At 36.8% G+C, this 12657-nt stretch overlaps 1 protein-coding gene and 1 non-coding gene across 2 annotated transcripts; one reads left to right on the forward strand and one right to left on the reverse strand.

The window, feature by feature from the left end:
• Nucleotides 1–6896: 6896 nt before the first annotated feature.
• Nucleotides 6897–11634, reverse strand: LOC133298561 (uncharacterized). Its single transcript, XM_061497884.1, has 6 exons — nt 11605–11634; nt 8747–9430; nt 8342–8458; nt 7506–8249; nt 7109–7451; nt 6897–6973 (listed from the first exon to the last, which is right to left on the reverse strand). Exons 1-6 carry the CDS (start codon nt 11632–11634, stop codon nt 6897–6899), a joined length of 1995 nt encoding a protein of 664 aa, XP_061353868.1.
• LOC133298567 (small nucleolar RNA R71) lies at nt 8808–8914 on the forward strand. The gene has a single exon (XR_009749820.1). It is a non-coding gene; the product is annotated as a small nucleolar RNA R71 (small nucleolar RNA).
• Nucleotides 11635–12657: the final 1023 nt, after the last annotated feature.

Below are 12657 nucleotides of genomic sequence, written 5' to 3' on the forward strand. Positions count from 1 at the left end.
CTACAACACATGAACGCCCCTCAACATAAGCGACAAATGCCAGCATGGATGTAAGATTATGAGGTGTTCAAAGTTGATCAAAGTGGATCCACTAATCCATTTTGCTTTGTTTGCAGATAATGATTCAACTACTTTTGATGAAGCAATGAAACATCAAAAGTGGAGAGATGCAATGGATCCAGAAATTGAAGCTATTGAAAAAAGCAACACTTGGGAATTAACTAATCTTACCAAAGGCCATAATACTATTGGAGTCAAATGGGTCTACAAGACAAGCTAAATAAAGATGGCAAAGTTGACAAATACAAGGCACGACTGGTCGTAAAAGGATACAAGCAAGAGTATAGCATAGACTACAAAGAGGTATTTGCACAAGTTGCAAAACTTGACACAATTCGTTTGGTTATTGCATTAGCTGCATATAAATCTTGGCCTATCCATTAATTAGACGTAAAGTCTGCATTTTTACATAGTGATCTCCAAGAGCTGGTTTTTATTGACCAACCTCCTGGGTATGTGAAACATGATCTAAGCATAAACTATACAAATTAAAGAAGGCTTTATATGGATTAAAGCAAGCTCCCCGAGCTTGGTATAGTAGGATTGAAGCTTATTTTTTGAAGGAAGGATTTACTAAGTGTCCTTATGAACATACATTGTTTATTAAGATTAGTAATGGTGGAAAAATACTTTTTGTATGTTTGTATGTAGATGATCTCGTTTACATAGGGAATGATGGTGCCATGATGGAGTTATTTAAAAAAATCAATGATGCATGCATTTGAGATGACAGATTTGAGGCTGATGTATTATTTCTTAGGTATTGAAGTTGATCAATCTATTGATGGTATCTTTGTTTGCCAAAAGAAATATATGCAGGAGATGTTGGAGAAATTCTGGTTGAAGGATTGCAATCCAGTTGCCACGCCAATAGAAGTTAGATTAAAACTCACCAAAAATTCTAGTGGAAGGAAAGTAAATAGCACCATGTACAAGCAAATTGTAGGGAGTCTCATGTACTTAACAGCAACAAGACCAGACATCATGTATGCTGTTAATTTTATTAGTAGATACATGGAAAGTCCCACTGAAGAACACCTTCATGCTGCTAAGTGTATCTTACGTTATTTGAAATGGACTGCATCACTTGGGTTGTTTTATAAGAAAGGAAAAAAATTCAGATTTATTTAATTTATTGACAGTGATTATGCAGGTGATATTGAGGACCGAAAAAGCACCACAGGCTATGTATTTATGCTTGGTTCAGTAGCTATCTCATGGCCTTTAAAGAAACAACCATTAGTCACTCTTTCAACAATTGAAGCAGAATTTGTGGCTGCCACATCTAGTGTTTGTTAAGTTATTTGGTTGAGGAAGATTCTTGAAAACCTTCAATTCAAATAGAATGGAGCAACCATAATTTTTTGTGACAATAATTCAGCCATTAAATTGTCTAAGAATCCAGTTCTGCATGGGAGGAGTAAGCATATAGATGTGAAGTATCACTTCTTGAGGGGCCTTACAAAAGATGGTGTGATTGATCTTGTTTACTGCAGAAGTGATGATCAAGTAGCTGATTCATTCACAAAACCCCTGAAGATTGCCACATTTCAGAAGTTACGAAAGCTTCTTGGAGTCTGTACGTGGATGCCTAAGAGGAGAGCTTGTTTCTAAACTTTAAACTGATCACTTGTGGTATCAGTTTAAGGGAGGGCATGTTAGGAGTTAGATATTTTATGGTTTCAATACATAATTAGTTGTTTGTGAGTTGACTTGTTCAATCAGAAAATTTAGTTCCTGAAGTTTAGTCATTAGTGGGTCCTAAACTTTAGCAACAAGTAAGAGCATAATCTAGTTTGTTACAAGTTTGTTTTATCTTATTATTTCTTCCCATTGTAGTACAACCTACATATAGGCTATCAGTCTTTGTTGAAATTTTGCAACTGAATTCGCAACGGATAACAAATTATGACGAATTATGGGCCAAAATTTCGCCACAAATAATCCATCGCGCATGTCGTCGTAAACTCGACGCAAGTCCGATGCAAATTGCGATTCAATCAAAGGATGTCGCAAATTTAGGATATTTGCGACAAAATTAACAACGGAAAAATTTAGGATGGTAGATGATGTCGCAAAACTGCGGAAGGGGTCAAGCAAAGGATAAATCATGTCATATCGTCGCAAAATGCGATGGAATTTGCTACGATTATAACTTGTGTGGGAATATGCAACAGATTGGACACAAATATTGCGATGGATACACATTTTTGTCGTATATAGAAAAATATCACTTTTACAGTTTATAATTTTTTATAGTGAAATAGAATGTACTTTTTCCCTTTTACTAGTATTTATTTTAAACTTCCCGATAAAGCTTTTGTGCCGCAATCTTTGTAACTATTCTTAATCTCCTAGTCTTGTCCCTTAATACCTATTTCGATTTCCCTCTTATTCGATTCATTCATGTATCCCAGCCACTGGAAGTAGGCTAGGAGCCACTCCTTGTCTATGCCTTACTGTCATAGTCCTCCTATCTTAACAGGTCTAGACTCCATACACTAGGATTTTGACAAGTAGTAGAACCGGTTGGAATAATTTATGGTTATTAATGGGACACTTACGAGGGGATACAAACCTGTCGCAACCTGCATTAAAATTTGCGATGGTCGCAATGAATTTTTCATTGCAGAATTGAATTGTTATGTTAAACTAAAAACTTAACACATTTCTCCCACGTATCATTTCCCCTTTCACAAAGCCTCTCTTCCCAAACACCACACTCACACTATTCCCCTTTCGTCTAACCGTTACACTCTTCTTTTCTCGTCTTTTTCTCGCACTCACCTTCACCTCTGATAGCAACACCGCAAGTGCACCGGTCGTGAAAGTAATAAAGTGTACTGAGTACGAGATCGTTCCCTTGAGGATCAGAATTTCAAGCACTAGTTCACTAATTGTGTTTTAGTTGGACAATCAAAGGTTGGGTTTGAGATAATAGTGAATTTAGATGAAGAGAATTGTGGTTCAAAGAACCTAAATTTTAAAACAATGCCAGTATGAAATTCTAGAATTAAAAGAATGAATGAGATGATGTTTGATTAAGATTTAAAGAAAAGCGTAGTTAAGGTTTCGACTTCCCCCAATATATCAATATGTTATGAATTAAAAAGCCAAGAATCTGTTTCTTAATATATTGCCAATCAATTCTATCTAAGTTAATTAGGGCTCAATTCCTTGTTACCCTAAATCTATGTGATCTTGAAAGAACTCTAGTTCCCCAATTATTCCCCCAAGAAAACATGCACTAAGATCAAGAATTACAAGATTGCATAATTACCTTATGTCTATTCCTATTCCTATTCTTAGAACACAAGGATTATGTTAAATTCTCAAGTCAAGGTTCATGCACCAACATCCATATTGTCATACAATTCCCCAAAATCATTCTATAAGGAACAAACTCATAGAAAGCATTAAAAACATATAATTTATTCAATTATAAAAAGAACAGGATTCGGAGACAATTTAATTCATAAACATAAAGATTCAATTGGGTTCCATCTACCCTTAACTACATAAAAAAAACTACTCTAGCATACTAAAAAGAAAAGAAATAATAAAGAAAAGAGAACCCCAAGCCCCCATTGGTGTGATGTTGACTTGGTTACTCAGTGTTCCAGCGCTCCACAACAAGATTCCTCCTTGGAGTATGGATGAGATGAATGAATTGGTGAATGGTGAATTGGTCTTGACCCCAAGCTCCTTATTTATAGCTTTTTGGGTTGTATTCTTCATCTAATCTTCCAATGAATCCATACAAGATTTGTATTTGATTTTATCTTTGTTTCCTTTTTCATGTAAAATCTTGGAGATTTGGTTGATGAATTAGAGTTTTAAATCTTCGTTGTATCCTGCTTCAATCTTCTCAAGAATCATCTTGATTTGTTTCTGTTTTAGTTCCATATCCTATATGAATAAATCTTCTTTAAATCTTCATGGAATTTGTTGCGTATCTTGATCAAATCTTCCTTTGAACCTTTAGCAATTCTTTGGTAAATCTTCTCGCTGTCAAATAAATGATTGTTGTCTGCCTTAGCACGTTTTGGCGTGCTGTAGCACGCGAAAACGTGCTCTTCGAATTGTTTTTGTGGCTTCAAGGGCGTTTTGGCGTGCTGTTTGCGCGCCAAAACGCTCTCCTCCAGGGAGCAATGGTATTTTTCTTTCTTTTGTGTGTTTAAACATGCTTTATGGACGCTAAAACGTCCTCTTTCAGCTGGTATACACTTGGAATCTTGCTTGCTTGTGCTTCAACTTAACATGATGTCTTCCTTTGGTTCCAAAATGCCATAATTGGTGTCAAAAACCCTTGTAAATCAGCATTACGACAACATGTTAGCAAGATATTCAATTAATGTAATTTACAGTATAAAACCCTAATTTTCATGCAATTCATAACATATATCAATCATATTTAAGCCTAAAAACATGGTAAACTATGGGTTTATCAACCATTCCCAGATTTGAACATTGCTGTCCTCAGCAATGCACTAGAATAAACTCAATGAAATTCAATCAAGACTTTCAATTGCATGGAATTCACAGGCAGGATTTAATCAGAGAATTGACTACAGAGCATTCAGACTTAAGGAAAGGATGACACATCAAAACAATAAGATCAATAATTCATCAGTCAAAACTTTTAATGAAATTCCTTAAGATCAAGAACAAGGAAAATTTCCTGAGACACTCCCTCACTAGGAGTTTTTAATTCACTCTTGCTCAATTGTCTAGAGGGTTGGTGTTTCTCTCTTATTCCACTGAATCAATACTACCATAGGCTTGCTTATATTCTCGCTCTCCACAGTTCTTATGATAAATCAAGCAGATCAAGAGGTCTTTCGCAAGGTTGTAACGTGGCCTGGTGAAAGGGAGGGGAAGAATTTGGGACAAAAGTTTAAAGATCAATTCAGATTAAGGAATGGAACAAGTGTTTGTTCGTTCTTCAGGCTGTAAAGCTTTTCTTTCCAGTTCTTTATTTTCTTCATTTGAACTTTCTCTTTTGTCGTTTTCTTTCTAAGCATATTTTCTTGCTTTTCACTTTTTTTTCCTTTCTTTGTTTTGAGCATTTTGCTCGATCTTCTTGAGTCTATCCAACTTTCCTTTTTCTTTCTTCTTTGGGCATTGCCCTTTTGCTTATACTTCTTCATTCCGTTGAACGCCTGCATAGTTGAAACTCATGTCCACTCCTTACTTGAATCTGAAATTAATCTGCTATTAAGGTGAGGATTCAATTGGGGAAATGGCTATTCACATTCAAGGGTTCTTCATGAACAAAAAGTTTAGGCTCAAGGGGGCTTAACTAAGGAAATATCATCAAGGTTAGCTATTTGGCCATCTAGTTAAAGAAAGAACACGCCTCTATCATCTCTACAGAATAAATCACAGACTATTTTAATCAAGAAACAAAGCAAGTTCTAGAGTATCTCAACAATGGAATGCACACTCAATAAAAATTTCTGTATAAGCTCAAAACCTCATGGCTATGAATGCACAGTAATTTCTCTGTTCTTTTTCTCAAACAACTTCAATATCAAACAATATATTCAATGAATTGTGTCACTTCTTGCAATGATGTTCATAAAAGTGAATATGTATAAGTGCATCATCATGCTCTGAATCAGTTTCTAATTTAAACTTCTCGCCATTTTTCCAATTAACACTAAGAAAACTTTAAAAAAAATTCAGATTTTTCACAAAAAATATTGACTTGGGGTTTTCCAACAAAACAATTAAAATTATCTAACTAAAACATGAAAAACAAAATTTAAAAATTGCATGAAAAAGGAATTTGAGATAGTTCCCTGTCTTGACCGGAGATTCTGTGTATACTCATTAAAATTCCTCCGGTGTCAATCCAATGTGCTTAGATGGAACGCGCATTCTCCATTCCCAAATTTAAATTTTGCTGTCCTCAGCAACAGATTTAAATCTAAAAATAATTCGTGTGCAAGCTAAGCATAACTAGTCGCTTATTCTGAAACAACATGAAACAATCTAACTCATCATTCATAAAAGCGATAGTATGAAACATGTCACAGGGTTAGCATGTCAAACAAAAAAGCTAATCTCAAAACATCAAAAGAAAGTACGAGGGGGAATGGGAAAAGGGATGTCTCAATCGTCTTGGTCCTCCTCCTCAGCATCTCGGACAATGGCCGGGATCATCTCGGTGTCCTCATCCTCAGCAGCATGTGAAGTGGTGGCCTGAGATGTAGAAGTGCTCCGCCTGACAGCATCAAAAGTGACCTCCTCATCGGAGCCATCATAAGGTGTAGGCTGGAAAGGTGGAGGTCCATGACCACATGTGGTTTGGAAATAATAGGCCTTTAAAATTTTTTGGGCCCGCGTTGGAGCGTTTTGGAGCCCATAATTCACGCTAAAACGCGTGTATGCAGGGGCTACCACCTGTGAAAACAGGAGCACGTTTTGGCGCCCAGGAGCACGTCAAAACGTGCTCTTCGAATCCCAATTTGCTCATTCCATAGCGTTTTGGCGTGCTTGTTGCACGCTAAAACGCTCATAGGCATGTGCTTTTGCTAATTTTGGTCAGTAGCACGTTTTAGCATGCATGTGGACGCTAAAACATGTATAAGCAAAGGTAATCTTTATATTTAAGCTTTAAAATTCCATACCTTAGCCTCTTGATTCATCGTTTTCGCTTCCTTTAAACTCAGTCATGTCCTTGACCTTACTTGTCTGTCTCTTTTTGCTTTTTCTTTTTCTTTGGAAAAATAAACTAATACTAAAAATTTAAATAAAAAGCAGTCAACTACGGGTTTGCCTACTCGTCAGCGCTTGTTTAACGTCACGAGCCTGACGTACCTGACTTATGATCATGGTGGCTCAAAGCATAAGCTTGGTGATGACCAAGCTCCATCATTCAGAAATTGTGTCCTACCATAGTGCTCGTCTGCATATGGATGAGGTAAAGTAGTCTCAGGAACTTTGAACTTGACTTTTACATTCTTTCCTTCGCTACTAGGTTTCTCCATCTTAACCTTTGGCTTACTTTCTCGAGAAGACTCCTCATTGTGTTCTTCTTCACCTTTCTTTTCACCAATGTAGTAGACTTGATCTTCCGGTTGAGCTACAGATGAGGGGACTTCTTTGTCAAAGAACTTGAAAGTTGCTTGTTCTCTGTCTACCCGTAATATCTTCTCACCTTTAAGTACATCAATCAGTGCTCCTGAAGTTGCCAAGAAGGGTCTTCCAAAAATCATAGCAATTGTGGCATCTTCTTCAATGTCAAGGATGACAAAATCGACAAGAATGATGAATTTGTCTACCTTAACCAATATGTCCTCGATGATACCATAAGCTTGCTTTGAAGAGCGGTCAGCCAGTTGCACTATCGTCTTTGTGGGCTTCACTTCGGTTATCCCCAGCTTCTTCATCATGGAGAGTGGCATGACATTGATGCTAGCTCCAAGATCACATAAAACATTGTCTACTTCTCTCTTGCCTATAGTGCATGGAATGCTGAAGCTCCTTGGATCCTTGACTTTTGTAGGTAACTTCTTTTCGCTGATAGCATTACATTCCTCCGTCAGATTTACTGTCTCACATTCCCGCAACTTACGTTTCCTTGATAATAGATCCTTCATAAACCTTGCATAGTTGGGCATGTTCTCTAAAGCTTCAGCAAAAGGGATGTTGACTTGCAGCTTCTTGAAGATGTCCAGAAATTTGGTGTATCGTTGTTTCTGGACCTCTTGTTTCAACCGCTGAGGGTATGGAACTTTTGCATATGGAGACGGGTCTGCCGCTTTTGGTTGCCTGTCCAGAGCTTTCTTTTTCTCCCACTTGAACAGCTTCTTCTCTGGAATGCATTTTTCAGCTTCTAATTCTTCTTCTTCTTTCTCTTTCTCAACTTCAGGTTTAGCTTCTTTCTTCTTTTCAACTGGTGGCTTTTCCACAGGTTGAATCACTGTCCCACTCCTAGTGGTGATAGCATTGCAATGCTCCCTTTGATTGACAACTGTGTTGCTTGGAAAAGTGCCCTGAGTTCTTTCAGTGAACTGTCTTGACAGCTGACCAATTTGAGTCTCCAAGTTTCGGATCGAAGCTTCTTGATTCCGGAATGAGGCTCTTGTCTCCTCTCTGAAGGAATTTGAATTCTGAATGTAGTCTGAGGTGGTCTTGAACAGCTGTGCAAATGCTTTTTCCCACTCTGATAGTGGAGGTTGCTATTGTTGTAATGGCATATGAGGATTCAGCTGGTAGTTTGACTTGTAACTCAACCCAGGGTGTTGGTTGTTATTCTTCCACCCTTGGTTACCATATTGATTCCTTCCTTGGTTGTTCGAGTTCTTTTGATCATACCAGAGTGCATTGGCCTCTGCTGTTGCTTTTCTGTGTTTTTGATGTATTCACAATCCTCAGTTGCATGAGCCTCCTGACAAATATCACATTTAATGTTAGCATTAGAAACAGAAGAAATTTGAGAAATATTAAATTTCTTATTAAGAGCATCTAATTGTTCTTGTTGTTTCTTGTGCATTTGTAGCATTTGTTCATTTTGGGCTAATATTGCATCATAGCCTTCTAGCTTCATGATTCTTGAACTTCTGGGTGCAACTGGAGTAGGAGCATTGTCAAATTCTTAAGATGCTAATGATTCCAACAATTCAAGTGCCTCCTCAGGAGTTTTTGTTTTCAATGAGCCTCCTGAAGCGGCATTTACCAATGTTCTTGTGTTGGCTATCTTCCCTTGGAGAAAGATTCTTGCATTCTCCCATGCTTCAATTCCATGTTGAGGACACTTCCTGAGTAATCCTTTGAATCGTGTCCAAGCCTCGTACAAAGATTCGCTTTCTTTTTGTTCGAAAGCTGTGATCTCCACCTTGAGCCTAGCCATCTTTGAAGCTGAGAAAAATCTTGCCAAGAATTTCGCGGCTAAGTCATCCCAACTGGTTATGCTTCCTTCAGCTTGAGACTGCAACCAATCTCTTGCTTCATCTTTCAGTGAGCATGGAAATAGCCTGAGTAAGATAGCATCACGAGAAACTCCATTTACTTTTAATTTATCACAATAAAGTAAGAAGTCATCAAGATGACAGTAGGGGTTCACTGTGCTTCCTCCAGCGAACTGTTCTTTTTGAATCAGTTGCAGTAACGCCGGCTTTAGTTCAAAGTTGTTAGCCTCTATTTGGGGTCTAACAATGCTCGCTGTCTGTGGAGCTCGAGCTGGGGTCATGTAATGCCCCAATGTCCTTCGAACAATTTGATTGTTGTTTTCTGCCATTGGTTCTTCCTTAGGTTCCTCCTTTGTTTTCGTAGAAGTTGATGCTGTTTTTGTTTCTTTCGCTTTCTTTGCTTTTGCGTCCTTCCTAAGTTTTCTCTCTGTCTTTTCTATCTCAGTATCAAACTGCAAGAGTCACGAGTTAGAAGTACCTCGCATAAACTAAGAGTTGAAAAGATGTGCAGAAAAATAAGAAACACAAAACAGAAAATTAAAGAAATTAATGCAGAAAATTAAATATGCAGAAAAATATGCATAATTTTTGGATGCAAAAAATGTTTTTATGATATGCTTAAAGAGCAGAAAAATAAGAGTCCAATCTAAAATTTAATTAGTTACTTCTAATGTTGAAGAATTCGATCCCCGGCAGCGGCGCCAAAAACTTGATAGCAAAACGGCAAGTGCATCGGTCGTGAAAGTAATAAAGTGTACTGAGTACGAGATCGTTTCCACGAGGATCAGAATTTCAAGCACTAGTTCACTAATTGCGTTTTAGTTGGACAATCAAAGGTTGGGTTTGAGAGAATAGTGAATTTAGATGAAGAGAATTGTGGTTCAAAGAACCTAAATTTAAAAACAATGCAAGTATGAAATTCTAGAATTAAAAGAATGAATGAGATGATGTTTGATTAAGATTTAAAGAAAAGCATAGTTAAGGTTTTGACTTCCCCAATATCCTCAATATGTTATGAATTAAAAAACCAAGAATCTGTTTCTTAATATATTGACAATCAATTCTTTCTAAGTTAATTAGGGCTCAATTCCTTGTTACCCTAAATCTATGTGATCTTGAAAGAGCTCTAGTTCCCCGATTATTCCCCCAAGAAAACTTGCATTAAGATCAAGAATTACAAGATTGCATAATTACCTTATGTCTATTCCTATTCCTATTCCTAGAACACAAGGATTATGATAAATTATCAAGTCAAGGTTCATGCACCAACATCCCTATTGTCATACAATTCCCCAAAATCATTCTATAAGGAACAAACTCATAGAAAACATTAAAAAAAAGATAATTTATTCAATTATAAAAAGAACATGATTCAGAGACAATTTAATTCATAAACATAAAGATTCAATTGGGTTCCATCTACCCTTAACTACATAAAAAAACTACTCTAGCATACTGAAAAGAAAAGAAATAATAAAGAAAAGAGAACCCCAAGCCCCCATTGGTGTGATGTTGACTTGGTTACTCAGTGTTCCAGCGCTCCACAACAGGATTCCTCCTTGGAGTATGGATGAGATGAATGAATTGGTGAATGGTGAATTGGTCTTGACCCCAAGCTCCTTATTTATAGCTTTTTGGGGTTGTATTCTTCATCTAATCTTTCAATGAATCCATACAAGATTTGTATTTGATTTCATCTTTGTTTCCTTTTTCATGTAAAATCTTGGAGATTTGGTTGATGAATTAGAGTTTTAAATCTTCGTTGTATCCTGCTTCAATCTTCTCAGGAATCATCTTGATTTGTTTCCGTTTTAGTTCCATATCCTATATGAATAAATCTTCTTTAAATCTTCATGGAATTTGTTGCGTATCTTGATCAAATCTTCCTTTGAACCTTTAGCAATTCTTTGGTAAATCTTCTCGCTGTCAAATAACTGATTGTTGTCTGCCTTAGCACGTTTTGGCGTGCTGTAGCACGCGAAAACGTGCTCTTCGAATTGTTTTTGTGGCTTCAAGGGCGTTTTGGCGTGGTGTTTGCGCGCCAAAACGCTCTCCTCCAGGGAGCAATGGTATTTTTCTTTCTTTTGTGCGTTTAAACGTGCTTCATGGACGCTAAAACGTCCTCCTTCAGCTGGTATACACTTGGAATCTTGCTTTCTTGTGCTTCAACTTAACATGATGTCTTCCTTTGGTTCCAAAATGCCATAATTGGTGTCAAAAACCCTTGTAAATCAGCATTACGACAACATGTTAGCAAGATATTCAATTAATGTAATTTACAGTATAAAACCCTAATTTACATGCAATTCATAACATATATCAATCATATTTAAGCCTAAAAACATGGTAAACTATGAGTTTATCAACCTCTCAAAAACCACACTCACACCCTTTCGATGCACACACATCATCATTGGAGCACAACCATCACCTGCCCACACTCATCACCTTTACCAGAGTAACACTACTGTTAGTTTCACCAAGGAGTTCTCTCTCTCATTCCCCCCTTCTCTCACGTGTCTGTCTTCTACATATATTGTTGCTATTAGACTTCCTCCTCGTAGAGTTGCATCCATCGCTACTGTCTGCCACAGGGTTGGTCGGAGCATGTTTGGTCGCTGCTCACCATCTTTGCCACACCATTCACAGCTACCATTTTTAGGGTTTTCATCCAATCCTTCACCTGATTTTGCTATCGATTTTTGCTTCTGACATTTAAATGGTGGCATTTAAATCAAACCCTCTTATCTTATTCCCCTCAAATCTAACTGAAACATAAATTTTGAATTGAGTAAACTCATTTTATTTTTTCAGAAATCCCCCTTTGTATTTTTGATTTAAGTTGAAACCTAGGGGCTGTTTTAGTTGAGGAAATTTAAATTGTGTAATTTTTATTAACTTCGTCCCATTTCTAGGATTAAATCGTGTATGTGCTGATGATCAAAATATGAGTTTATGGGTGAACAAGCTTCTCTCCGGTTGATAAGGTTTGTCAACCTTGACCCCGATTAGTTCTTTCATTCCTTGTCCTCTCTGTTTGTGTTTCTGTGATGGTTTGTGCTCTCTATTTTTGTCGATACTTGGTTGCTTTAATGAATTTAATTACTTTTTAACATGTTTTTGCTGCAATCTCAATTTGATTCGCATGAGTATGTTGCTTTTGGAAATGTTGTATTTCAAAATCCTTGGTGGCTGGTGCTGATCACATGTGGGTACAGAAATTAAGCAGCTTATAATTTTTCACCGGCTAAAATTAGGAAGTTTATCAAGATTTGTAATAGTCATGTAAAGTTATGATGATTCTCATTGTAACAGCTCATTGTACACCGGTATTGTTAACAATAATTATGATATTAAGCGCAGTTACAATCACAGCAATTCATTTATAAAAATGCGAGTAAATTTTATCCGTTTATTACGCGAGCATTTAAAACAATAAAAGCGTAATAAATAAAAGCTGTGACTGTAACTGTAAAATCTTTGCGGAATAATTATTTAAACTACTTTTACATCATATATTACTTCTCTTAAGTCACTAAGGGGTTCCCATAAACCCGCTTAGCTAAAATCTCAGTTTTACGTTTTCTACCTATCCGAACATAGTTCGGTCTTTAATTTTCTTCGAACAAACTGCATACAAAAAGACTCTGATATTTTAGTATGTTATTATAGACTTAAT

Source organism: Gastrolobium bilobum, unplaced genomic scaffold (assembly GCF_033153095.1).
Source record: "Gastrolobium bilobum isolate Gb01-03AN ecotype WA unplaced genomic scaffold, APGP_CSIRO_Gbil_v1 utg943, whole genome shotgun sequence".
Classification (NCBI taxonomy): domain Eukaryota; kingdom Viridiplantae; phylum Streptophyta; class Magnoliopsida; order Fabales; family Fabaceae; genus Gastrolobium; species Gastrolobium bilobum.